General features: G+C 43.2%; 1 protein-coding gene across 1 annotated transcript in view; it reads left to right on the forward strand.

Moving 5' to 3' along the window:
* CFAP45 (cilia and flagella associated protein 45) overlaps positions 1 to 22,377 on the forward strand; it is a 37,361-nt gene extending 14,984 nt beyond the window's left edge. The window contains exons 8-12 of the mRNA XM_044003195.1: positions 8,777 to 8,923; positions 17,146 to 17,259; positions 18,249 to 18,442; positions 20,411 to 20,635; positions 21,428 to 22,377. Coding sequence (XP_043859130.1) covers positions 8,777 to 8,923; positions 17,146 to 17,259; positions 18,249 to 18,442; positions 20,411 to 20,635; positions 21,428 to 21,506 — 759 coding nt within the window. The 3' untranslated portion in view covers positions 21,507 to 22,377. The remainder of the gene's footprint in view (positions 1 to 8,776; positions 8,924 to 17,145; positions 17,260 to 18,248; positions 18,443 to 20,410; positions 20,636 to 21,427) is intronic.
* The last annotated feature ends 981 nt before the right edge of the window (positions 22,378 to 23,358 follow it).

Genomic DNA, 23,358 nt, shown 5'->3' on the forward strand with positions numbered 1-23,358 from the left:
GGAAGGTGCAGAGAGAAAGAATTAAATTTGATACATAAAGAAAAAAATTCTAACAATTAAGTCTGTCAGAAAAAGTCCTTCCTCTCAGATTCTCTTTCTTGCTCCCCATCCTCTAAGTCACTCAGAAAAGAAATTGCAAGGTTATTTTTTAACTCTTTCCTTTCCCTCTTGCCCCAGATCTAGTCGGTTGCCAAGTTCTGTCGCTTATCCTTCAGCACTGTCTCTCTTAACTACACCCTTCTCTCCAGTTATGCCACTGCCATTATAGTTTAGGGCCTCATTACCACTCTGGACCCCTGGACTATTTCAGTACCTTCACTAATGGACTGATTGCTTCCAGTCATTTTCTCCTAGCCGTCCTTTATGCAGTTGTCAAAATAAACTTTCTAATGTAAAGGTGCCCCCAAATCTTCAGTGTCTCTCACTTTCCCATAAAGTGTCAACTCCTTAGCCTAGTTTTAAAGGCTCACCGCAGTCTGGCTACACATTTTGCATTTTAGTCAAACTGGACATACTGGCTGCTAGCTAGTTATCTACCTGACTTGTCTTGCTAGCTTTCATTTCCATGTATTTTTTTTGGGGGGGGCAGTGAGGGTTAAGTGACTTGCCCAAGGTCACACAGCTAGTATCAAATTTCTGAGGCCAGATTTGAACTCAAGTCCTCCTGAATCCAGGGCTGGTGCTTTATCCACTGAGCCACCTAGCTGCCCCACATTTCCATGTATTTTTAAACAAAACCCATGATCATAGAATCTCAAAACTGGAAGGGATCTTAATGACCCTATAGTCCAACCTACATTTGAAGAAGAATTCCCAGTCCAACATACCTAACAAATAATCATCCATCTTTTGTTTAAGTATTCCACTGAAAAGGAACCCACTAGTTCCCAGGACAATCGCTATTCTCTCTCTCTCTTTTTTTTTAAATCAAGGAAATAGTAATAATAATAATAATAATAATAATAGAGTGGAAGGGAATATACATTTATATAATACCTACTATGTGCCAGGCACTTTGCTAAGCACTATAAAAATATTATCTCATATGATCCTCACAACAACTCTGCAAGGTAGGTGCTGTTATTACTCACATTTTATAGTTGAGGAAACTGAGACAGAGCCAGTAAGTATCTAAGTATCTTATATCATACTTCTTTCATTTGCCAGTTTTTCAGGTATCGCTGATAAATCAATCAGTAATCATATCCACCAATTCTTTTAGGTTCTGATAATGTGATTCATTTAGGCTAGGTTACTTGAAGTCATCAGATGAAAGTTGGTGCTTTCCTCTTGTCTCCTTCCTTGCATATCAATTCTTTATTAGACATTTTTGTTCTGACATTTCCAGTCCTAAAGTTTGGTCATAGATCATAGATCATAGATCTGAAGCTGGACCTCAGAAAGCATCTAACTTATCGACCACATTTTACATATGACGAAGCTGAGACCCAGGGATGTTAAATGTCTCACCTGAAGTGACACAGGTAGTAAGCATCAGTTGCAGGATTTTCAGGGTTTAGCACATTGTTCCTACCCTCCTCAGTCATCCCCTGTCACTCTCTAATCTTCAGTTATTATCTGTAGAACTTATAACCTCCTTCATACAAATGTGCCCAAGCCTTGCTCATCCTTAAAAATCTCAACCCTACAATTTCATCAAACTATCATCCATCATCTATTTACTTTCATAGCCAAACTCTTAGAAAAAAAAAGCTCTCTATACCCATTGCCTCCACTTCTCTTCTTACTCTCCAGCCTCTTATAATCTTTCATCCTCACCACTGAAACCTCTGTTTGAAGTTACCAATGATCTTCTAATCACCAAATCTGATGGCTTTTTCTCAATCATTCTTCTTTCGACTCTCTCTGTAGCCTTAGATAACAAATGACCTCTCTCTTCTCTCTCTTTTTTTTTTTTGATACTGTTCTCTCTTGGTTCACCACCGTCTTTGTCTCCTTTCCTGGCTCATCATCCTCTCCCCTAACTGTGGCTGTATTCCAAGGTTCTATGCCAAGCCCTCTCATCTTCTTTCTCTATGCTGTCTCCCTTGGTGACCTCATGAGCTCTTCATCAGGTTGCAGTCCTCAGATTTTCTAGCAAGCCCAGCATCACCAATTGCCACTTGGATATTTCTCACTGTATTTTCCATAAGCATCTCAAACTCAACATTTCCAAAACAGATTTCACTATCTTTCCCCTAACATTCACACCTCTTCTGAACTTCCTTGTATGTGTTGAAGGCATTACTATCCTAGTTATTCAGGTCCTCAGTCATAGAGTTATCTTCAATTCTTCACCTTTTGTCATGTCACATATCCAAATCTTGTTGATTTTACCTCCCCAACAAAATCTATCTTTTTGTTTTCTCTGTATCCACACAAGTATCTTCAGAAAGCTCCTGTTTTTTACTTTGTGTCTTCAGAATTACATTCTTGAGAGCTTTCTATCCCTCTTGGACTGACTTGATGGGATCCTACCTGACTTTCTTCTGTGCCCTTTGTAATTGGTTTTCCCCTTATCTAGGGTGCATGGTAGACTACCTTGGCTCTCCTTTGGTCTTCTATCATAAAGTCTAAAAGGGAGGGGTTACTTCCCCCTAGAGTTCATATCATTTCCATCTCAGCAACTGGTTCTCCCTGTTAGTGAGAGCTAGATGCAGAATAGAATTTTCCTTCTTGTTTTCTCTACCTTTTGAAGAATGAAATTATCATCAAGACAAGTCAAGAAGTTATTAGCTGCTCAGATTTTATCAAAGAGATCTCCAGCATGTTTGTATAATTCAAGGGCCCCATTACTATATTATGCTCTGTGCTAGACTTGTGATCTGTTTCCCAAATCCATCTATTTCTTCTTTTGGCTTAAGTGGTCTGTAATAAACTCTGTAATAAAATCTTGGACATTTCTTTCTTGTTCCCCCAACCCTTAGCATAGTGTCTTGGGCATAGGAAACAATGTTTTTCATTCCTTTTTTATTCGTCTAATCTTTTGATCTTTATCCAAATGAAGATTGTGCTTTACCACACTTCTCCCCTCTAGATCCTAGTTTTCTTCACATTAGTATACCTTCTGAATATAAAGTGCTACTGTCTTCCTTTTAGCTATCTCTCTTTAAAAAAGGTATACTTATAAACTGTCATTCTAATCATGAAACATTCCCTAGTTTCAGTGATAGCTTTGAGCTCAAATTTGCTTTACAACCTTCAAGTTCATCTTGCTTGTCACTTAAACTCAACTGTAATTAGGGCAGGGAGGGGTGTATGGGGTGTTCATGGAGGACTAGCACCTCTGGTGTGAGGGCTTGCTGAGCCCTCTTAAGGGCTGCTCATCCACCTTTGGTGTCCACCTTCACCCAACTCTCACCTGTGGCTCCAAGAAGCTGTAATATGTGCAGTGGCCACACCCCAGTAAACCATCTCAGCAGACGGGCTAAACTAGATTGGGGTAACTGACAGGCCTCAATCCCATCAGTGAGTTGGGGAGGGATGTCTACCCCAAGTATGTGAAGACTTTCCCCCTGTGGAATGGGTGGATGAGAACAATTTGTTCCAGTGACCATGAAGGCAACTGAAGCAGGCACTATGGGGCACTTAGAGCTTGGTCAGACATTGAAGACACCAGGGTTATCCTCTGCATCCCGGACCATCACTAGTCATCGTGACTTTTGTTTTGCCACTGGACTTCAATGGCTCAGGGAGAGAGAGTGAGGCTGACAACTTTGTGCAACTCTGCCTCACTTAAATCCAATTCATGCACAAGTCAAATCATTACCCGGTGATGTCATTGGTCCTCTTAGACAAAGAAGGATGAAGAACAACAACTAGGGCAGGGCCACTGGGCAGTTGCCCAAGATGGAGAAATTTGCCCCAGGGCTGGAGATTTATTTATTTATTTATAATATTAAATTTTAGTTTATTTTCATCCTTCTCCCTCCCACATTATTTTGTTCCAAATTGATTAAGCAAGAAAAATAAAACCCTTGTTGTAGACATATAGAGTCAAGCAAAACAAATTCATGCATTGGTCATATCCGAAAAATATGTCTCAGTCTGTACTCACAGGCTATCACCTCTGCATTAGGAAGTAGGTAGCATGTTTCTTCTTGAGTCGTCTGGAATTGTGATCAGAGTTCCTGAATCTTTTGAGTTGTTTGTCATTATAATATTGATCTTATTGTATATATTGTTATCCTGGTTCTGCTCACTTAACACTGTATCAGTTCATTCAAGTCTTCCCAGGTTTTTCTGAAGTTATCCCTTCATTATTTCTTATGGCACATTAGTATTCCATCACATACATATACCAAAACTTGTTCAGCCATTCCCCAGTTAATGGACACTCCCTCTGTTTCCAGTTATTTTCAGGGCTGGAGATTTAAAGCACAATTGACAGGAAGAAGGCAGGAGTGGGGAGTTGGTGATGGGGTTGGCATAGAGAAGGGCCTATGATCCTTCTGGGAGGCAGAGGCCACCTTTCCTGCTTAGCTGCTTGTCCTGAGCCATAGGTCCAAGGAGCGTGGTTCCTGTGTCCCCATACTTCTCTGTACCCTAATCCCGGAGGGATGCCAAATGCTGGACATACAGTCAAGAAAAGCATGTTTTAGTCTCTGCCCTGACAACAACCCAGGGCCTCAGTTTTACCTGTAATATAAGAGAGTAGTTGGACAGGGTTATCTCCAAGGTTCCTTCCTATTCCAGTCATCAATGAGTCTATAATGGGCTCCATTTGACCCCACCTCAATTTAGCTCTAATTTCAGTATGAGTAACCCCTCTAGGACCTTAATTTTCTCTTCTGTAAGATTAAGGAATTGGATGATCTGATCCCTAAGTTACATTCAAGCCCTAAGATAATATTTTAAGGATTCTGTTTTGAAGGCAGAGGGAGTGACTGACTCTACATCCTCTTTCAGCCCCTTCTTCCAAAACCTCTAGCTATAGGGCTTTCCACACTATTTCCCATACCCCAGACATTTTGGATGTCAAAGATGAAGAAATAAGGAACTTTAGTACATAATTATCAAGAATGATTCGTTTAGGGGCAGCTAGGTGGCGCAGTGGATAGAGCACTGGCCCTGGAGTCAGGAGTACCTGAGTTCAAATCCGGCCTCAGACACTTAACACTTACTAGATGTGTGACCCTGGGCAAGTCACTTAACCCCAACTGCCTCACCCAAAAAAAAAAAAAAAGAAAGAAAGAAAAAACAAAAGAATGATTCATTTAAACAGCAAGTTACCAAGTGGTCTGTTCCTCAGGGGCAGCAGCCTGGCATCTCCCCTGCTGAACCTCATAGATTTGTTTCTCAACTATCTCTTAGTATGATGTACCTTGACACCTGGCCAACCTCACCCATTCTGGTTCACTTCTTATTAGTTTCAGCATTAAAGAGTGGCATTTTCTGAATATTTCCCAGTGTTAGGGATATACCCTATTTGGATTCTCGCAGCAATTTCCTACTCTTGATTGGCTGACCATAAATATTGATAGAGCTCTGCTTGTCCCTCTGTCATAGGATTTGGAAGAATACAAGGGAAGTTTTATTCTTAACGCATACCCTTAATAAGGATTTTGTAGTCTATTTAAGAAGCGAAACACATACACAAAAACAATTAGAAAGACATTCAAAACAGTAATTAAAGAATAACACTGACTTTAAGTGCATTGGGAATTTGAAGAAACGAATGATTAAAGTGAGTTTTAATAACAGTTAAGATTTCATGGAAGAAATGGGACTTGCGCTGAGAAGGAAGTTGGTTTAGGAGGCATAAAGGACTATCTAGACCGAGGAGAGCAGCATGAACAGAACCAGAGATGGAAATGAGCAGTTTCTTCACCTGCATAATGGGAATAATAACATTCATACAACTTACCTCATAAGGATTGTTTTGACAAAAATCTTTTGTAAACCTTTAAGTGCCAGAAATGTGAGTATTAATCATGATTATTATATCCATGGTCACTCACAGCTGGAAGGGTCACCTCAGAAGTGGTTTAGCCCAACTCATACCCACACTAGGAATTCTGTCTCTTATATTTCCAAGCAGTTAGCCAGGTTCTATCTCAAGACCTCCAGTGATGGGAAGTTCGCTATCTCCCGAAGAAGCCAATTCCATTATTGTACAATTCTTATTTGTTCCCTCTTTCCTGATATCTACCTCCCTGTACCTTCCTCCAACCCCACTCCCCAACTCCCAGGTCCTAATTCTTTCCTCAGGGGCCAAATAAACTAAGTCATTTCCATTTTCCACATACCAGATAGTTGCAGTTGGTGATCATAGTCTTCCTAAGCCTTTTTATCTTGGGAATAAACATTCCCAATTTGCTCACCCATTTCTTAGATGAGATGACATCATGTCTAGTCTCCTCACCCTTATGGTCTCCCTCTTCTGACTATACTCCAGCTTGTCAGTGTTCTTTCTAATATGTGGTACTCAAGACTGAACAATTGACATAATAATACTCCTAATCCAGTGTGGCAGCTTAGAAGACAATGGTGTTATCACCTCCATCATTCTAGAAACCATGCACCTGTTGATGTTGCCTTTAATACATTAGCATTTTAGACTGCCCTATAACACTGCTTACTCACATTGTGTATACAGTCTGTCCATTAAAACTCCCATGTCCTTTTCACACATAGTGTCGTCTAGCCACATTTCCTATATCCTGTCCTTGGATAATTTATTTTTCTTAACTTAAGTACAGGGTTGGAAGTTTAATAAAGATAAAAATGATCTCATTAAGTTCTTGCCTGTCAAGATTATTTGGACCCCGATTATGTTTGTTGTCTAACATTTATAATAATAATAACTTCCACATAAATTACTTTTAAGATTTCTATGGGTGTTTTCCTCACAGTAACACTTTCAGGTGAATAGTGCAAGTATTATTCCCATTTTAGAGATGAGAAGAGGGAGGCTCTGAGATTAAGCCACATGTTCATGGTTACACAGCTGTGTAAGTGTTGAAGTTGGGACTCAAACCTGAATCTCCTTGCCCCAGATTGAGTGTTCTTTCTATTAGTTTAGTTATCCTTTTTGGCTTTGTGTGACCTGCAGATTTGATGAGCTGACCACCTTTGCCTTCATCCAAGTCACTGACAAAAATGTTCAACAAAACTTTAGGAATACTTCCCCAGAGACCACCTAAGGTTGACATATATCAATTGATCAACACTTCAATTTACATTTAATTCACTTTTATTGAAAAATGTACCCCTGTATAAAGGCCACAGGCATTTTGAGAGGGGTCGTGGGGAGGATGCCATTAAGTGAATGGCAGAGTTTAGAACTATTCTGAACACCTGGGAATTGTGCCACTCTCTGGAGGCTCCAGGTTGGTGACTGCATATGTTTTCCACTCTTGTGAGAAAAAAAAGGAGACTAGCCTAGTGCTGGATTCATGGGGCCTTTGTCCTCGAATAAGATCTTACAGATAGTAGGTATCTTAGAGATCATCTAATCCACCAAGCCTTTGGAGAGTGGGAGGGGGAAGTTGAGCCTTATGAATTTCCCAAGGTTATATAGCCAGTCAGTGGCTAAGTGGAAAGGAAAAAACAAAAAACAAAAAACAACTATCTTAGGGGCAGCTAGGTGGCGCAGTATAGAGCACCGGCCCTGGAGTCAGGAGGACCTGAGTTCAAATCCGGCCTCAGACACTTAACACTTACTAGCTGTGTGACCCTGGGCAAGTCACTTAACCCCAATTGCCTCACAAAAAAAAACCCAACAAAAACAAAAACAAAAACAAAAAAAACAACTATCTTGGTATGAGGGAAAGAACATTAGAATAGTATCCAGGAGACCTCAGTTCTGCTTCTAGCCCTGAACCTGCTACTGACTGACTGTGTGACCTTAGACCAATATATAATTCCTATCCCAAGTAGTTCAAACAAATTACCTTGTAGGAGATGAGATACTTATTTATTCATTTAACAAAAATCCACTGTCAATGTCCTATAAATTCTGGGAACTGTGCTTCTATTTTCCATATTTAGTATGAACACCTTCCTCCCATTCAATTGCTTTTCTCTTTATTTTAGATTTATGATTATGTACAGATTAAATTATATATATATGATTTGTACATAATACAAATACAATAAAATAATATGAATTAAGTTTGTATATATACACACATATATGGTTGTTGTTTCAGTCATGTACAACTCTCTGTGGCTTCATTTGGGGGTTTTCTTGGCAAAGATACTGAAGTGGTTTGCCATTTCCTTCTCTAGTTCATTTTACAGATGAGGAAACTGAGGCAAACAGAGTTAAATAACTTATCCAGAGTCACCCAGCTTGTAAGTATCTGAAGCCAGATTTGAACTCAGGAAGATGAGTTTTCCTGATTCCAAGCATATATGTATGTATGTGTGTGTATAAACACACATACATACATCTTTCTGACTATATATATGTACATGTACACACATACAAACACATGTATATGCATGTGTATATGTATAAAAACCATCAACTTTGCCTCTAGTGATTTTTCCCATTGGAAGACATCTACTCCTTGAAACACAATAGCATTGTCAAAGTTGCAGAGTGATAAAATAGGGTGACCCTTTACAAAAGACCATTAAATGTGGCTAGAAGGGAGGTCATTGATGACTTCCAAGACTCTGCTTTCAGTAGAGTGGAAGATAAGGTGGAGGCCCAGTCCATTGAGTTAAGTGTGCTGCTCTCTTTCTCTCCACCTATATCTTTCTTTTGGTTCCTGTCTGTTATTTATTTCTGTCTCACACTGTGCCTTTGTTTCTCCCTACCTGGAAGGATATGGAACGAAGGCACCAGGATAAGCTAAAGATGCAGGCCGAGATCAAGCGCATCAATGATGAAAACCAGAGGCGAAAGGAGGAATTACTGGCTCAGGAGAGGCTTGCGGACCAGATGGTGATGGAGTTTACCAAGAAAAAAATGGTGAGGGGACAGGGGCCTGGACAAGGACAAGAGGAATTAGAGCTGGGGAAGGCTCAAAGGTGGGAATGCGTGAGTTGTGTGATGGGGATAGTAAGTAGGTTTGTTTATCTGGGAGTAAGGGTGCACAGCAGATATTATTAAGACATAGAGGGGCAGCTAGGTGGTGCAGTAGATAGAGTACTGGCCCTCACACACACACACACACACACACACACACACACACACACAAAAGACATAGAGGTGGTGAAATGATGGTGGTGGAGGGGTACAATGGATGGGAACAGCTTGTAACTTCTTACCAGAAACGGTTATGGTAGTCCTTTGTCAGGAGGGCAAGTTAGCAGAAGAGCCAAGAAGCCTCCAGATAGGAGATAACCACCTCTTTTTTTGTGTGTGTGTGAGGCAATTGGGGTTAAGTGACTTGCCTAGGGTCACACAGCTAGTAAGTGTTAAGTGTCTGAGGCCGGATTTGAACTCAGGTCCTCCTGACTCCAGGGCCGGTGCTCTATCCACTGCACCACCTAGCTGCCCTGATAACTACTTCTTGATTCTGTGACTTAGTTCTCTATCCATTCTGGATGGTCCAATTGCTTATTAACAGAGAGTGGCAGGGAAAATAGAGTATTGGAGAAAATCAGATTAGCTGGTAACTCTCTTACTATCTTTGTGAGTATTTTGACTGAGGAGATTAAATTGGGACAGGGCTGGGGGGTGGTGGGGTGGTGGTGGGTCAGTAGTTGAGACTTTTGATGTAAATGAAGTTATTTAAACTTTCTCCTGAGGGTGTAGCACCTAGAGGCATCTCCTTTCACATATGAGACCCCTGAAAAGCTACCCAGGTTTAGAGAATTCTGTGGTCAACACTCATTCAAAACCATACTGCATGAACCCCCATGGATCTGTTTATATTTTGCTATCCAATCAGAAGATAACTGCTATATGATTTAGGATTAGAAAACTCTTGTAAGTCCTGTTTAACTCCCATGAGTATCCTGGGCTCCTCTCTCTCCCTCAACACATTTTGAGAATTCTGTCCCCAGAAAATTCGCAGGAATTGTACTGAAGCTCAGGCGATGAAGCCCATCTTCCTTCCAAGGTCCTTTCAGGATTGGCATGCAAATTTAATCTGAGTAAAAACAAAAACCAAGAAATGTCACCCTTCACTCACCTTACTGGTTCACCTTTCTGCCTTTATGATGCTAATCTTCCATTTTAAAAAACCTGACTTTTTTTTTTGCTGCGTTCTGGTCATGGTAAGACCTCACCATCTTCTTATATGAGTTTAATTTATCTGGGCTTTCTTTGTCCCTCAAGTGTGGTCCTGGCAACAGACTGGGTCTGCTTTTTGAAGATCAGGCTAGCTAAGTATGGGGAGGATCATCAATAGGATACTGGCCACTTGGTGATGAATATTTTGGCCATGACAACCAGGAAACAAACAAACAAACAAAAAAACAAAACTCCACAAACTAACCCTCATTTTCGTGCTGCCTCTTTCTGTTCCACAGTGACTACAACAGCAGGGTGGAAAAGCAGGCAGAGGGTACTAAGAGTCACACGAGTTTTAGGCCATCTATAAACTTTACCTTGGCCATTTATACTTTACATGTGAGATTCCAGTTTAGGGACCAGCAAATGGACATGTTACTGGAGGAACAGAATTGTATCCATCTCCACATGCTTGCTAAAAACAAAACTGGAAAGAAGAAGGAAGTTGCAGATAATGAAAAGGATGGCTTACATATTCCCCTTGGAGAGGCAAATAAAGGAACCAGTGTCATCAGTTTTGTCACAAACAAAGTCAGCAAGAAAAATTCCATGGGACATTTGGTCATATTGTATTGCATGGTTCTTTATAAGCACTGGCAAAGGGACCTCCATAAAAATAATTTCCCTCTTTATGCCAATATCTTTTGCATAGGATGAAGGAGTAGAGAAATTCTACCAATAACTCGATGGGATCCTCCTACTCAATTAACCTATTTTTGATATCTAGTGACATCAGCACAGAGGTAGGGATACATAATGATGGTAAGAAATATATTTGAAAATATGGATTGAAGATAGCAATTAAGAGAGAGCAAAGATTTGAAGACCACAAAGAAGCTCCACCTCTATATATCATGAATCCTTTCTTAACAAAAAAAAATCAGTAGGCAATAAGCATGGAGAACATTGGAGAACATCATGAAAAAACTGAATATGTTTTAACTGATAGAGAATGGCGTTACTCATGCGAGAGTAATTTTTTAACCCAATATTTGTGTGCAGACTACTGATTTATTAGAGCAAAGATAAAAATCAATGCAAATATAGAAAAAAGGAAGAAAAGTTAGAAAAAGATATGGTGTGCAATTGAAACAGCTCAGTCCTTACCTGTTCAAATTAACTGTCCAACTATTAACTATTCATATCCCAGGAAATGGTGAGTAGAAAGGATGGAGAAGCAGGCTATAATACTTTTCTATAGGTTATTCTAGTTCCTTTCCTCTGCTGATCATTTCCCATGTAACCTGGATGTAGCTTGTTTGTACATAGCTGTTTACAAGTTGTCTCCCCCTTAGACAGTGAGGTGCTCGAGGGCAGAGACTATGTTTTGCTTTCTTTATGTGTCTAATGCTTAGCATGGTGCCTGGCACATCCTAGATGGTTAAATGTTTATGGATGGATTGATTAAGATGTCTAATCCATGTGAATCAATTGCCATAACAAGGGGACTGACGGGGCCTGAAAAACACCTTCTTCAACAAACATGACTTATTTACTCAGTAAAGAAGGATGGCAGCCAAAGGCAACATTGATTTAGAATATAAAAATATTTGTACAACGTTACAAAGAATAAAGATGGAAGATTATGAGCAGTCGCCTCATAAAACTGAGAAAAACCATAAAGGGTAAAATCAGTTAAAAAAAAAACCTGCTAAAAGATTGAGCAAAGCAAAGCCATCCTGAGGACTTTATAAAGACAAAAATTAAAGGATGTAACAGAAGAAAGATGGAAAAGATTTGCAAAGATTTTTACAACCAACTTCTTTTCATCATCAAGGACAGTAGAACTGCCACACATGGACTCATTATCACAGCCCAGGATGTGCTTGTGAAGGATCTAGAAAAGGCAGCGAAAAGAAGAAAGGTGGAAAAACCTGCTGCATTAAACCAAGTGTTTAGAGGAGGTCTGTGCTGGAGGCAACACTGTTGTAAAGGTGTTGAAGGATCAATTCACAAGGTATTTCAATGAAAAGAAGATACCACAGATGTGGGGGAGGGGGGAAATCTCAGATCTCAATACTTGAAAAAAAAGAGACAGAAAACATCAATAACTACTGAACCATATGCCGACTTTGCCTACTATACGTACTTTTTTTACGTGACATTTTTCTGAGAGACATGTACACACATGATGAGGATAGGGAACGGGCAGATTTTTGTAAGCCTGATATCCATAGGAGACTGCCAATTCTACCATCACACAATCGATGTAAAGAATACGAGGCCCTACTGGACTTTTTCATTGATTCTCTTTTAAAATTTTGATTTGATAGAAAAGATGCTCCCCTAAAGATTTTCTTCTAACAAGATTTTTCCCATATATACTTCAAGATCCATTAAGAGTTATAGCAATAGACATAACCTTGTTCAGTGACCCTCTGATCACAAATATTAGGTGAGGCATCTAACAGGGAGACACATGCTTATCTATATGTGTAGTCTGTCCAGTCTGGGCTTTTGTTCCCTCAAATATGGCTTCGAAATCTCTTGGATTGTGGGCTTCTGCCATAACTTTCACTGGTACTATTGACAGGCTTAACTACTTAAATTCTCCAGGGTCTTGACCAGTTCTTTTTCTTCTCTACTGGTCAGGATTCCATGAATCCCATCATAGAAACGTTCCATTTCTTAAGGAATCACAAGTGTTAACACACTGACATTTTGTCATCTATGATTACATCTTGTAGACTATATCAACTGAGCTGGGGTTTGGGGAACCTATTCTTCATTCTCCCTGCTTCTTACATGCATATGGTCAGACAAAACAAATGGATGACAAGTTGGACCCAGGGGTAAAGAGGAAGGGGAGAGAGAAAGATTGCAAAGCTTTGTTAATAACCCCAGACTTCTTCCTGAAACAAATGCCCATCTTTTAAAATACCAATAATTACTTTTGTGGCTGCAAGTTATAGAGCACCACTGTCTCTAAAAGAATTAAAAATGAGTATCAGCAGAGGGCAATGGAGAGGTATAATGGTAGAATGAGCAGGCTACAAAATATAATAAGCAAGGACCTTCAAAGATGACCTGGAGTAAGGGATAGGAGCTAGACCTGGAATGCCATTGATTTCTAAGATGAAGGGACTCTTTTTTTTATCAACACCTGTCATCATTTTCTCTGCCTAGAGTGTCAAAAGGTTGAAAGACTTGCCCAGGGTCACATAGTTAGTATGCATCAGAGGAGGGACTTCCTGATGCTGAGGGTGGCTCTCTATGTACCATGCCACACTGCCTCTTTAGTCAAGGATATAAGTGTTAAGGGATATTACCAGGAGAATTTAGGGTTGCAAAAGAAGATGGGCTGCCCATGGGGTGAAAGTAAGAGGTAGTCTCATGGTACGTAGCTTCATGAAGTCAGGAGAAAGTGAAGAAGCCCACCCCTCCCATTCTCATTGGACACCCTCTCCCTTCCCCCCTCCCCCATGATAAACTTCTGGCAGAACATGGATGGGCAGACATGAATAAGTTGTGGTCTGTATCACCGGACGGAATGCCCCCATAGATGAGATCATAGGATTTAACGCTGAAAAGTGTCTTAGAGATCATTTAGTCCAACTCCCTCGTTGACAGATGAGGAAACTGAGGTCCAAATTGGTGAAGTGATTGGGCTAAGGTCGCACAGGTGAAAGCAGAGAGAGAATTTTTACTTGGGGTTTCTGATTCCAAATCCAGGAATTTCCCCGGTGCCACAATGCTTCTCCAAGGCGTAGACTGCCTGAAAGAAAAAAAAAACCCTCAGCATCCTTCCATCACCATGGAAACATACCCTATGTGTTGAATTTTGTATTAGGTGCAACGAAACGTAAAAAATTCAGAGAACACGGAGCTCTCTTAAGGGGCACATGAAACATGGGCAAGACAACACTCTCAAGCATAGAGAAATACAGATTAATATAACTTAATATTGTCTATTAAAATGCAGAAAGTTCTAAAGGAACAAGGAATGAATGATTGGAGGCAGTGAGGACGGAGATCTGCTCAGTAAGCCTGCGTGAGGGTGAATTGTAAGCAAGATTTGGAAAAAAGGGAGGGAGGGACAGACATCTGTTTATGGAGGGTGACCAAGGTCTGTGTTTGTCTTAATATTCCAGTTAGTTCCTAAATCCCTTGCGGGAGAGAAACCATGTGATATGTATATTTCTTTATATTCTGGTAGTACCTAGCACAGGGCTAGGCTCATGGTAAGTATTGTTGTTCTTCAGTCATTTCAATTGTGTCTGTCTCTGTGACCCCATTTGGGATTTTCTTGGCAAAGATATTGGGAGTGGTTTGGTATTTTCTTTTCCAGCTCATTATACAGATGAGGAAACTGGGGTAAACAGGGCTAAGTGACTTGCCCAGGGTCACACAGCTAGTAAGTATCTGAAGCTAGATTTCAACTCAGGAAGATGAGTCTTCCCGATCAGACCTGGTACTTTCATGTGGTGCTCTGTAAATACTGAATGAGTGAATACTTTTTGTGAAAGCTCAGAGGTGGCAGGGTTTGACTTGTGTAAAGGTATGCTTGAGCTAATAGACTTGCTTGCCTGAAACAGGGTTTAAAGTGCATAGTAGTGAGACTTGTAGGTGGTGAGATGTGAAGGGGTAGGGACGCTTGGTAAGGAGACTCTGAAGTTAGTTGAGTCTGGGTTTGATTGTGCTGGGTAAGAAGTTGCTGATCCAGGTCTTGAGCAAGAGAAGGAACAGCACATATGAAGAAGACAATAGCAAGATTAACCCCTCATTCACATGGTACTATACAGTTTAAAAGAGGACTTTCTTCACAGTAACACTCTAACATAGGTAGTACTCCTACTTACTACTACCTCCTCCTGTCTTTCCAGTCTTCTTCTTCTTCTTCTTCTTCTTCTTCTTCTTCTTCTTCTTCTTCTTCTTCTTCTTCTTCTTTTTGCAGGGCAATGAGGGTTAAGTGACTTGCCCAGAGTCACACAGCTAGTAAGTGTCAAGTGTTTGAGGTTGGATTTGAACTCAGGTCCTCCTGAATCCAGGGCCAGTGCTTTATCCACTGCTCCACCTAGCTGCCCCCTCCAGTCTTCTTATGTCTTGCATGCTGCAGTCCAATGACACTGACCTCCATGCTGTTCCTCAAACTAGACACTCCATTTCCCGACTCAGGGCATCTTTACTGGCTGGCTCTATCCCCAGAGAGGAGCTTGCTCTCTCTCTCTCTCTCTCCTCTTCCTAATGTCCCTGGCTTCCTCCAAGTCTCAACCAAAATCCTGCCTTCTACAAGAAGTCTCTCCCAATCTCTCTTAATGTTAGTGCCTTGCTTTTGTTGATTATCCCCTATTTATCTTGTTTAACTTGTTGGCATGTTCTCTCCTCCATTTGACTGTGAGCCCCTTGAGAACAGGGACTGTCTTTTGCAACGTTCTTTGTATTCCCAGTACTTAGAACAGTGTCTGGCACATGGGATGTGCTTAATAAGTTCTTGTGCCTGACTACCTGTGTGACCCTGATTAAGCTAGTTAGCTTCTCTCTGCTTCAGTTTCCTCATCTCTAAAATGGGGGTTATGATAGCACCTACCTCTCAGGGTTGTTGTGAGGATCAAATGTGATGGAAATTGTAAAGTGTACCTGGTCCCCCATCAGTGCTGTATAAATGCTGGCTATCATTATTATTCCAATTTCACACATGGGGTAATTGAGGATTAGAGAACTTAAATGATTTGCTCATAGTCACAGAGCTAATGTGTAGCAGCGTTTAGACTCAAATCCAGGCCTTTTAACTCCAAGTACAGGGATCTTTCCATGACATTTCATTGCCTGTGATTCTTGCTGCTATGTTTGAAAAAGATGGGGGAACAGGTGGAATTGGGGATGAGCTCGAAGGTATGTAGACTGGCAAAACAATGGGGCATAGATATGTATATGTGCTCTTTGTGTCTCTCTGGAAGACACACACCCATGTGCATGGTGCCGCCCCTTAAGTCTCTGTTAATCACAGGTTTTCTCTGACTTTACTACAGTCTGCCCTGGGAGCTGTGGGCCTGTACCACCCAAGTCACAGCATGACTTCTCTACTAAGACAGCTAGGGGTCCTTTCAACTCCTATCTAGGTCAAAATGGATCAGAGGAGTTGGTCTTAACATAGATGGACACAAGCCCCCTCACACTCAAGTCCGTGGAAAGAAATGTTCTTGCCACCAAGGTCCTTGGAACTGTCTGATTGTTCACTGGGAATAACATTAAAGAAGAGGCCTTACTATCTGCTTTGCTTCTGCATGCTAAGGACCAAGGGACCTGCCCATGTGATGCAACCGAAGCCTTTCATATGTGTTGACTCCCCTATTATATGCTCTGTGAGAGCAAGGGTTATCATTTTTCTTTATCTATATCCCCAGTGATTAGCGCATGGGAAGCACTTTATAAATATTTGATTGATTCACTGGGCTATGGATAGGTTAGTTATATTTGGGTGTTTGGAAGTAGCTTTATCCGAGCCCCAGAGCACTCCTGGCAACCTTTGGTCATTGACCAGCACCATTTGTGAACACCAGCTGGGTGCCAAGTCCTAATTAGGTGCTACAAGGAAACAGCAAATTTGGAGAAATTATAACTCCTAGGGACATAAGGATCTTCACAGAGGTTTGTATCGGTAAATACAGGGACTAAGGAAGTTCTCTGCAGGGAGATTATTCTTTGCCAACTGAAGTGCAGTAGCCCCGGGGAGATGGCCTTGGGGAATAGCTAGTAGCTACTTGTCCACTTTTATAGCCTGAACACTTGATAAAGACTGTTATTTTCATTGTTTACACACTTGGCTATTTCTTAGACAGGATCAAACTGCCCCATGAGAAAATTGGGTGATGGAGAAGACAAACCAATGCTTTCTGTACTTTTCCAGGCACCCCTGCAAGGGTGACCTTATCCACATCTGGGGGTGGCTCATGGCTGTCTGAAAGACCAGAGTTATAAGATGTCTCATTTTCCATGACTTTTCTCTCTTTTAGGCCCGAGAAGCAGAGTTTGAGGCTGAGCAAGAAAGAATCCGAAGGGAAAAAGAAAAAGAAACAGCTCGGCTGAGGGCCATGCAGGAGAAAGCCCAGGACTACCAGGCAGAGCAGGTACCTGACCCTCAGGCAGGAATGTCTAGGAGGTAGACTTCTGGGAAAGACCTAACAGAAGAGATTCCAAAGTTGTCTGCAGACTTTAGCAGAAGAGGAGCGAAGTGGGGCCTGTCTACAGGGGTAGTGGTTGAACAAGAGATGATTATCTATCTATCTATCTATCTATCTATCTATCTATCTATCTATCTATCTATCTATCTATCTATCTGTCTGTCTGTCTGTCTGTCTGTCTGTCTGTCTGTCTGTCTGTCTGTCTGTCTGTCTATCTCCATCCATCCATCTATCTAGATCTAGATCAATTTTTATATATCTGTCTACACACACACACACACACACACACACATGTATACTACCTTCTGTAAGCATGCATTTCTCTGTATTGATCAGGAGTTATATCTCCCTCTATCTACATTACAGCGCAGTGGTGTCCCTCCCCAGCCTTGCTTGGGTTGGAGACTGGTTACACATTAAGAATCACTTTCTGATGAGAGAATTTCAGCTACTCATACAGGTCACCAGGGGAGCCTACAGACTCCTTCCTTAGTAGTATTTTAAAGAAGGAATAACTTCAGGGTGGGAAATAGTCAAGATGACCCCTCAAGATCATTACTGCCTTTAGATCATTAAATATGATCTATTCTTTCCCAAACCCTCTCACTGCTAGAGAAATTCTTTGGGTTTCTCAAGGCAGAAGGTGATGAGAAAACCATAAGCTGGTGATCCTAAGGGACTGGTGTAGGGTACTTGGTTTTCCACTTTATTTATGGAAGGAGTGGTAGGGTGAGTCGGGGAGTCAGCCCCAGGGTTCTTTGAGGAAACTGGTCCCAGCCATTCTAGGGAGGCAGAGTGTTATATAGGGAGACCTGTCTCCCCATGCTCCCTAATGTGCCCCCTTCCATACTCCTGGCTTCAATTGGGTGGGTTTAGGGATTTTTTAAGATGCCCCAGTCACCTAGCACAGCACCCACCTCTTCCCATCCTGCCAGGATGCCCTGCGGGCCAAGCGTAATCAGGAAGTGGCAGAACGAGAATGGCGCCGGAAGGAGAAGGAGAATGCCCTGAAGAAAGCAGAAACTGAGGCAATGCTGAGACAGAGCCGGCTGGACCAGGTGGCCTTCAAGGAGCACACGCTGGCTGTGCAGGTGCAGCGGGATAGAGATGAGTTTGAGAGGATCCTCAGGTAGGATGGATGGCTTTCACTTTACCCCTGGCTATAACAAGGGCCAATTAAGTAACAAAGAATGTGGAGGGAGGTAAGGAGGAACTGAAGGGGAGAGCTCTGCATTTGTAATAGATGGGAAAATGACCTTAGGAATTGTCTAGTCTAACCCCCTTATTTTACAGGTGAGGAAACCACGACTTGGCCAAAGTCACTCCAGTAATAAGTAGAAGAGCTAGGGTTGCCTCCAAAGACAAAGACCTTTATTCCCCCTGACTAAACCATGTTGTTGAGGGTAGAGCAATGTCACCCACTGGTGAGATTCTCATCAGTCTATGTTAGCCTTCATTCCTGTCTTGAGGTCATTAAAACCTTTTCACAGAGGGGGAGGTAAGCATTTATTAAGTGCTAGATGCTTGGTATTATGCTAAGTGCTTTATAGATATTATCTCATTTGAGCCTTACCACAACCCTGTTAGGTAGGTGTTGTTATCCCTATTTTATAGATGAGGAAACTGAGGCAAACAGAGGCTAAGAGACTTGCCCAGAATCATACAGTCCGTAAGTGTTCCTTCCTAGCTGTGTGACAAAGTTTTTTCTTGGCCAAGGACCTGTGAGAGTTAAAGGAATTGTAATTCACCTGAAAGGAGAGATGGTTGACAAGGGGGAAGTGACTTTTCACAGAAAGAATGAGTCTTTATTTCCACAAGGGGGAAAGAAATGGAATTGTAGCAGAAAAAGTTTAAGTCAGACATAAAGAAGCGGCTGCTAGGTGGTGCAGTGGATAGAGTGCAGGGCCTGGAGTCAGGAAGACTCATCTTCCTGAGTTCAAATCCAGCTGTGTGATCCTGGGTAAGTCATTTAACCCTGTTTGCCTCAGTTTCTTCATCTGTAAAATAGGCTGGAGGAGGAAATGGCAAACCACTCCAGTATCTTTTCCAAGAAACCCCCCCAAATGGGGTTATGAGGAGCCAGACACAACTGAAATGACTGAACAACAACAGATATAAAGAAGAACCTCATGACCCTTAGGGTTGTAAAACACTGATTCAGGGGACCAAGAGGTCATAGGATTTAAAGCTGAATGATAGCTCAAAGACTGTTTAATTAAAGCCCTCTTTTTATAGATGAATAAAGTGAGACTCAGGATGGAAAAACGACCTGGCCGAGGTCTTACATCTTTACCAATATCTGAGTGAAGGTTGGGTGCCCTCACATGTGAGAAGAGATGGGCAAATTACATAGACCCTTCATAGAGGTTTCTCACCAGCGTTTTGTTCTGGCCCCAAGATTTCATTCCTATGGTGAACTCTTGGGGTGTGAATTCTCTCTCCTGGCAAGCCGTGTGTCACTTTCATCTCCAAGCATCGTCTGGAGAACTGAGAGCTTAAATGACCTAGCTGTGGTTACTTAGTCAGTCTGTGTGTGTCAGATGTTGAACTTGAATACATGTCTTTATGACCCCCCCAAGCTTTGCCCTCTACCCACCATCCTATATTGCCTCTCTTAAATATTTTAAGAGTGTTAGGTTTGAAAGAGCTTTTTTATAAGGCCCGCACCATTTTTTTTGTGTGTGTGTGGAGCCCACCCATATTTCCCAAGCCTCCCTCCATTATTTCTGCTGCTCTACATCTCCCTTAGCTAAAATCATCTTAATTCCATTATAGGAATAAATAATGAAGCGTTCAGATCTTTTCTGTATTCCCCCCAACACCTGGCAGAGTGGATTATGCAAAACAGGCCCTTAATAAATGGTCATTGAATGAATGACTGTATAAAGTCAAGAGCCCTTGGTGTATTGGATAGAAGGAGAGGCACAGATTGCAGCATGGCCTTGAGAGAAGGAGGTCTATGAACAGGCGATGTGTTTCTGAGATGAGTGAAGAGGAACGACTAGAGGGTGGGAGTTGACTTAGAGAGTGAGTAACCCTTTGGTGGCAGGCCCCCTTGCCCCAATGAGTCCTATCTCTGCCTTCCCCCAAATCAAAGGGCCCAGAGAGAGCAGATCGAGAAGGAACGTGTGGAAGAAGAGAAGAAAGCTCAGGAGCGTCTTCTCCACGCTAATGAGCTGCGGCGTCAGGTGCGAGAGAATCAGCAGAAGCAGGTGCAGGAGCGGATCGCCACTTTTGAAGAGGGCCGGCGCCTCAAGGAGGAGGCCCAGAAGCGGCGTGAGCGCATCAATGACATCAAGAGAAAGAAGATGGAAGAGCTGAGGTGTGTGGGCGGCCCACATCTGGTATCATCTTGGCTCTTGGCGTAGAGTAGACGCCTGGAAGTGAGGGAATCCTCAGGGGCCCAGAGTGGGAGGGAATGGCCCCACATCAGGGAGCTGAAGGGGGAAGGTGAGGACATGGGACATTATCCCAGAACCCAGAGTTGAGGAAATGGAGAATTACCCCAGAGCTGAAAGGTATAGAAAAGGGAGTTACTAAAGGACTAGCAAATGGGGAAAAGGAAATGGCCTGGGTTGGGGGGAAGATTACGGAGAAATCTCCCCTCAAGTGGAAGGGGAGGGAGGAGAATTGCCTCAGAGCTGGGAGCAGGTGGGAGCCAGGGATATTCCAGAAGTTTCTGGTGAGGGCAGTGGCTCTCTGGATACCTCTCAGTAGGGGAAGCCTGGGTGTGAACTTGTCCCAGGCACACTCAAATCTCCTTACTCTATTCCTTTGTCCTGGCTCTGTAGGATGCCTTTCTCACTCTCCCCCTGCTGCCAGTGCCCTTCCCTGTGAACTTCCCTTCCATCTTACCCTGCATGTGTCACATGTATTTCCATGGTGTCCCCCCTGACCCCCATTAGAACAGGGCTATCTTCCGGCCTCTCTATCTCCAACACATAGCACAGCACCTGGCACATCGTCAGCTCTCCATCAGTGTTTGTTGATGGACTGACCAACCTTTCCCGAGCCCCGTCTTCTGCATGCTGTCTGCTCCCAACCCCACTTCCTGCTGCCCTTGGCACCTTGTTGTCCACCCTCTCTCTGACCCCCTCTGGCCTTCTCTCTGCAGAGCCACGGGCCTCCCGGAGAAGTACTGCATCGAGGCAGAGAGGAAAGGCAACATTCTGCCGGCCACCCCCGTGAGCTGAGTGAAGGAGCTATGACTGGACTTTTTCCTAGGCCCCGGCCAGGGGCTGCCTTTGACTGTGCCCCCTTGGTTTCCACTATTGCTGCTGACCCAGAGAGTTTACAAATAGAGATTGGATTCATTATACTCCTCTTAGGATTCCTGCCTGACTTTCTCTCGGTGGGGCTGAGGCCTGAAGTTGTTCGGTCCCCATCACTGAGAGTGCCAAGATAGACGGGGGGGGGGTCCCGGGGAAGTGGAACGGGCACGGTAGCAAGGGGATGTTTCCCTTGTGTCCCTTCCCCTCCCACACATAATCACCCAAGGAACCCAGATGTCTTTTTTTGTGATACCCCCATAAGAGGAGAAAGAGGGCACCTCATGAGCAGCTGGGCCGTGAGAGTGAGCTGTGGCACTGGGTGTGGGAGAACCAGTGGGAGCAGGGGACAGCCGTGCCCTGACAGTTTCGGTTCCCCCAGGATGTCGTCACAGGGACTCTTCCAGAGGGATGCTTCCTTTGTGGAGTTTCCTGCCTGCTACTGGAGCTGAGATGGAAACTCCAAGTTAGGGAGGGATGAGGGGAAGAGGGCTCAGGGAGGAGGGGCCTTGGCCTGAGGCAGGGCTGTCCCTTTGTTCACACCCATGAATCAGACAGCATCTGTGATCTAGGATGGTTGGGGATGAATCCTGACTCCTTTTCCTTCAGCCCTCCCTTTCCAGAGCCCTTTTAACTTCAGGCAATACCACAACACAGACAATGCCTCCACCTCTCTGTCCCCCATGACAGGGCACACCCAGAATCCCAGTGATCCTCACCCCACCCTGCCCCATCTCCCCTCACCCAAACAATTCCCTTTACCTCATTTGCCAGCCTCCATTCCCTTTACCCTGTTCCATACCCAGTTCACCCCAATAAACATGGTTCCCCTCAGCCCATTGATTTGCCTCAGCTTTCCTCACTCTGCTCTGGTCTACTCTTAATTTGAGCCACTCTTACCTTGCCTTTCAACCCTTCCCCAGCCCATTTCCTTTGACTCAAGGATGTGGTTAGTATCAACTCTCAATACCAGTATCAATATTAATACCCTCCCAACCCATCCCCCACCCCTACCCCCATGATCACAAGTATATTAGGAAGACCTAGGCCAGAGTCGCTTGCATTACTGTTCTCCCCTGGAGTTCGTTGTGGAGGGGCCCATCCCTGAACTCTCATCTTCCCCCCCCCCCAAACCCAGTGGAGTCCCATTCCCAGGACCGGGGCCCAGCCTTGCCTCCCCTGATGGGCCCTGCAGCCAATCGAGGTGGAGGGTGGTTGCTGGGTGCGTCCTAGGTGTTTACAATGCCAGGTTACAAGGGCCCTGGGCAAGAGTCCCCTTTTCATGGGGCCCAGTGAGAGTCAGCAAGCTGCTTCCTGCTCTTCCGTTTCCTCAGGCACGGCACAGTTCCTCCAGGTACCTTCCCCACTGCAGAAGAGAGGGAGGTCCTGGCCCTGCCTGGGCTCCTGTGAGGAAGGCAGAACCACCAATCTGTCTTCACCCCCTTAATGCTGACTCCCTCTTCCCTAGGGCTCCCTCTTACCTCCCCTTAGAAAGGGTCCAATTCACACCTCCAGGGTTTTTTTTGGTATCCCCTTCCCTCGTTGGCATCCTGGCATAAGGATCACTCTAAGGGTCAGCCAAAGGCACAACAGCTTGTGCCTGTCTCCATTCAGACCCAGGGGAACTCTACCTTTATTCTACCAAGGAGATCTAGAGACCCTGTTCTCAGGCCCAGCTTAAGCCCTAATCGATTCATCTTGGGAATAGAATGGAAGTCAAAGGGCAAGGAGAAGTCCATCTCTGCTCTATGTAGAATTCTCTAGAAGATTCTTAGTC

The sequence above is a fragment of the Dromiciops gliroides genome, chromosome 4 (assembly GCF_019393635.1).
Source record: "Dromiciops gliroides isolate mDroGli1 chromosome 4, mDroGli1.pri, whole genome shotgun sequence".
In the NCBI taxonomy this organism is placed as follows: Eukaryota; Metazoa; Chordata; class Mammalia; order Microbiotheria; family Microbiotheriidae; genus Dromiciops; species Dromiciops gliroides.